Source organism: Nothoprocta perdicaria, unplaced genomic scaffold, assembly GCF_003342845.1.
Source record: "Nothoprocta perdicaria isolate Ctin4 unplaced genomic scaffold, notPer1 scaffold_20, whole genome shotgun sequence".
Taxonomy (NCBI): Eukaryota; Metazoa; Chordata; class Aves; order Tinamiformes; family Tinamidae; genus Nothoprocta; species Nothoprocta perdicaria.
Window position 1 is genome coordinate 2,646,964 of NW_020455205.1, and position 5,043 is coordinate 2,652,006.

At 51.2% G+C, this 5,043-nt stretch overlaps 1 protein-coding gene across 1 annotated transcript; it reads left to right on the top strand.

Annotated features, from left to right (window-relative positions):
• Positions 1 to 142: 142 nt before the first annotated feature.
• Positions 143 to 2,310, top strand: CYR61 (cysteine rich angiogenic inducer 61). Its single transcript, XM_026038017.1, has 4 exons — positions 143 to 443; positions 775 to 1,122; positions 1,248 to 1,450; positions 1,566 to 2,310. Exons 1-4 carry the CDS (start codon positions 143 to 145, stop codon positions 1,863 to 1,865), a joined length of 1,152 nt encoding a protein of 383 aa, XP_025893802.1. The 3' UTR covers positions 1,866 to 2,310.
• The last annotated feature ends 2,733 nt before the right edge of the window (positions 2,311 to 5,043 follow it).

The following is a 5,043-nucleotide window of genomic DNA, read 5'->3' on the forward strand; positions in this document are numbered from 1 at the left end:
CTCCGCGCCCCGAGCTCCGCACCGCTCCGCTCCGCTCCCGCCATGAGCCGCGCCGCCGCGCTCGCCGCCGCGCTCCTCTGCCTGGCGCGCCTGGTGAGTGTGCGCGGCGCTGCGCTGCGCTGCGCGGCCCGGGGAGCAGGGGATGGTGGTGGAGGGGGACGCGGATGATGAGGAGGAGGATGTGGATGAGGCGCGCGCCGCCTCACGCCGCCGCTCTGCCCCGCAGGCCCTGAGCGCGCCCTGCCCCGCCGCCTGCCAGTGCCCGCGGGAGGCGCCGCGCTGCGCGCCCGGCGTCGCGCTCGCCCTGGACGCGTGCGGCTGCTGCAAGATCTGCGCGCGGCAGCTCAACGAGGACTGCAGCCGCGAGCAGCCYTGCGACCACACCAAGGGGCTCGAGTGCAACTTCGGCGCCAGCGCCACGGCGCTCAAGGGCATCTGCAGAGGTGAGAGCCGGCGCCGCGCCGCCCGCGGGGGTCCCCGCGGCGCCCCGGTTTGGTAATTTCGAGCCCATGTATGGTTATGCTTTGTTGTTGGTAGCTTGGCAGAAAGGCGTGTGACTTCAGCAGTCTGGAATGCAATTCAGTATGTCTGGGCTCCGCTAAAAGCACATAAGGAAAAGTGATTCCTGACTAACTTATTGTTCTGGCCCCGCGTCTCCGGGGGATTGTAGGGAACTTTACCATAAATTGAATTTAACAGACCAGCAAATACGTGCGCTTAAAGGAGCGATTCCCACCTCTAACTCCCCCCTTCCCTCTCTTTGTTAACCTGCAGCGCAGTCCGAGGGGAGACCATGTGAATATAACTCCAAGATCTACCAGAACGGCGAGAGCTTCCAGCCGAACTGCAAGCACCAGTGTACGTGCATAGATGGAGCTGTGGGCTGCATCCCGCTGTGCCCGCAGGAGCTCTCCCTGCCCAACCTGGGCTGCCCCAGCCCCCGGCTGGTCAAAGTGCCCGGGCAGTGCTGCGAGGAGTGGGTCTGYGAYGAGAGCAAGGACGCGCTCGACGAGCTCGAGGGCTTCTTCAGCAAAGAGTTTGGCCTGGACGCCTCCGAGGGAGAGCTCACCAGGAACAATGAGCTCATTGCTGTTGTGAAAGGAGGCCTCAAAATGCTACCTGGTGAGTAAAGGCTGCCTGACAGTGACAGCTTGGGCTGGGGGGGAGAGGCCACGGGGGCTCCTGGACCTCAATGGAGAGAGTCCTAGTGAGAGCGAGCCTTCAGTCTAAGCCCTCCTCTTTTGCAGTCTTTGGAGCCGAGCCGCAGAGCCGAGCTTTTGAGAATCCCAAGTGCATCGTGCAGACAACCTCCTGGTCCCAGTGCTCCAAGACCTGTGGAACTGGCATCTCCACAAGGGTCACCAACGATAACCCCGACTGCAAGCTCATCAAGGAGACCAGGATATGTGAAGTGAGGCCGTGTGGCCAGCCTAGCTATGCCTCCTTAAAGGTAAATGCAGGCTTCTCTGGTGCTCCCCTTCTCCACATTCTCCTGTGCAGAGAGTAAGAGTTGGAATGGTACCTTGGGAGCATCTCTCACTAATTCTATCCCTTCTTGTTTACAGAAGGGAAAGAAATGTACCAAGACAAGGAAGTCCCAAGCCCCTGTGAAGTTCACGTATGCTGGATGTTCCAGTGTGAAGAAGTATCGTCCCAAGTACTGCGGCTCGTGTGTGGATGGCAGATGCTGCACTCCCCAGCAGACCAGAACTGTCAAGATCAGGTTTCGTTGTGACGACGGGGAAACCTTCACGAAGAATGTCATGATGATCCAGTCTTGCAGATGCAACTACAACTGTCCACACGCAAGTGAAGCTTATCCCTTCTACAGACTCGTCAATGACATTCACAAATTTAGGGACTAAGTTGTCTTGGGGGTGGGATGCTGAACAGAACTTGGAAGTAACCAGCTGTGGAGAAAGGACTTTCATGGTGGAAATGGTGCCTTGCCCACGTGAGGGCAATATTGAAATGCTCCAAGAGTGCACTGTGCAACTGGACACTATTGCAACAGAGATTTAAGCATACTTAAGGCTTCATAATACTGGAGCGACCTCATTGCTTCTTTTTGGAGCACCTTCTCTTTATATACTGTTTTCTGTTTGTAAGTGATAAACATTTTCTTCTGGTTATGAAAACTTCTCTTCTTCTATACTGTTTGACTTACTATGCTTTCCCCTTCCCTCTCTCTCTTCTCCCACCCTTTCCCAACCAAGTTGGAGGTTACATTCCTTCCTGAGGTGGGCACTTGTGGGGTGTTCACAGTGGCAGCTATTATGTACCAACTGTAGTTTAACAGCAAACAGAAATCAGTTGTTTTAAAGCTGAATATTTTATTTATCAAAATGTAGCTTTTTGTCTGTTTTCTGAGKTTTTTTTTCTACCCCTCTTCTCCCCTGTAATACTGGAATAAGTTGTAAATGATTTTAATTTTATATTCAATGAATTAAAAATTATTTATGGAATTAATCATTTAATAAAGAAATATTTACCTAACTGTAGTCCCGCAGACCATCTTGAAAGACAAGAGCCTTAAAGCAAAGGCAGGAGCTCTCTGGAAGAGCCTTAACGTGCCCTGGCCTCCCCTTGGCTCCGGTGCAGCCCGCTCCGCTCCAGCGCAGCCAGGGCAGCAGGCGGGTGCCGTTTCTGYGGGTCAGTGATGGGCTCAAGTGGTGCATGCAGCCCCCAAGCTCCATAACGTGTATCCAGAAACTGCTTCTTGCCTTTGAAAGCCCATGTTTGATGGAGGGACTGAGACGTTAATTAGACTGTCAGATTATCCCAACTGTGCTGGAATTTGCACCATAAGGTGCTTCATTAGAATGCAGTGCGTGCACAGGGCTGTTGAGCAGCAGCGTGGAAGTGTTCAGCAGCTYGCACAGTTTCTGGTGGCTGCTTTTTTTGCAAATAAATGCATTTCTGTGGAAGAAGAATGTTTCCTACAGTCTGCAGGAGGTAGTTGCTTTCACTAAATTCAAATTAAATGAGCTGCAAGCAATGACTCTTGTTAATCCTAATAACCCAGTGATGAAAAGTAAACATACTGTTAACAGGAGAAGAATGTGAGGAATTTCAAGTACTTTTCCAATAGAGAGGAAAGGCAAAGCAGCCAATCTTTCTTTTCCTCACCTCCCCTTCCCACTTTTTAAATACGCAGCTACCCTTTATCCTGGGGCTGCTGTGTGGCCAGGGATGACTTTTTGCTATCCAAGGGAGGTGTCTGGAGTGAGAGCTGCCATGCAGGGAGATGACATTTTAAAAAAATGCTACGGGAGAACTGGAAAACTGCYCTGAACACTTAGTGTTGGCTAGTGGAAAACTGCTCTAAAGACAAGACTGAAAGGAAAACTGCAAGGGCTTCTTCTCCTCGTAGCCAGTTAGGTCTCTAACAAAATCTCTCCCCCCTCATCTTTAGCAGGTTGCTCCTTGCAAGATGCAGAGACTGATCCTGAGGTCCTACAGCAGTGGCAGTTAGACGCATCAGTGGCTGAAGTGGCTTTTCATTAGATGAGACATAAGTATTTCAATAAAATAGGTRGCCAAATAGCTCCCAAGCTCATCTCTGGCAGCTAATGCTTTGCCTTAAAAATTACAGCTGTCGTCTTTTCTGCTCAGTCAGGTTCTCCCCCGAAGGCATTCAGAACTCCAGCTCTTTTGGAATTCACCACCTGGCCACCAGTCCCACCGTACCTAAGTGCATCTGTGCAATACYTGGTGTGAGTGAAGCCCCTGTGTTTGCATTCTGTGTAAATCCAGCACCAAACACCTCCTTACACCAGCCTCCCACAGACAAACCATTGGGTTTACCCGCTGGCTCACTGCATACAGAGAGGAACTATGGAGCGGCTGCCTGGTTGTTCTTGGCCACCTCCACTTGTAGTCATATTGTAATGACACGTTTAGGTAACACAATTCCCCTACAACCTGCACATCCGCAACACTGTGTACAGCAGSCACACCGTATGCACACCCCAGACCTCCGACTCCTGTCTCAAACGTGGCTCTGGACAGGCCCGAGATTTTATGAGCTCTACTTTGGGCTTTTCATGTTCTAACAGATGGGAAGGAGTTCTGCACTCCTTGATCACTAGAAAAATATACCTGATTTGGAGGACAAAGGATCCAGAAACTGATCGCACAGAGTAAAATTTACTAGAATAAACTATCCTGTTATAAAAAGAGAGCAAASAGACGCCACTAGAACAAATTGAAAATCCTCTGGCATTGGAGTTTCACACCGTCGTCAACAAACATACATCCTTTTCACTTACTGTATTTCACAACTATATTACAAAAATACCAAACCCACAATTCCCAAGGCTGTACAAGAAGTCAACCTCACCATCTCTGCATTTTCTTTGAAATCTTCATGTCCCCCRTTGCTCCAATAGGGAAAAGAAAAAAAAATAAAAAAATAAAAGGATTCATAAGCTGACACACACAGCTGTAAAGCTGTTTCTTGCTCCAAAATTAAAATATCAAAATCCTTAAGACAAATACTAGGAGATGTGTTAGCTAGGTACCGGGCACAGAAATACCGTGTGCGAAAGCAGCCGCAGGTTTTCGGCACGCTCCGATGGCGGGACACRTCGGAGCAGCGGCGCCCGCGCGCTCCCCTGCCCTGGCCGTTCCCATGCCTGTTTCCTTATCAGGCTATTTTATTTTTATTTTGCCAGGCAGCCCCACACGCAGCTGTGCTGCTGTGGCTGACAGGGGCACCCGAGGATGGGGAAGAGCAGCGTGGGGCAGTTTGCTGCAGCTGGTGCTGCCGCCAAAAGGAGCATTTGTCAAACTACAGCTTTGGGACCGAAGTAGTATTTGTTCTTGCATTCCTAACCTGCTCATTTACGAGTGTTTCCACGGTGTTAATCACTGTCTACCAGAGTTACACATCAAGTCTTCCCTACTAATGAGGGCCATGCGCTAGTGCTCTCATGAAGGCGAGGAGGGCGCAGGGAAAGCCCAGGTCCTGCTGGCAGCCGAGCTACGAACAGCCCACGTGCCGCCAGGGCAGGGGACCCGCCGGCCCCACGCACCCTGCAC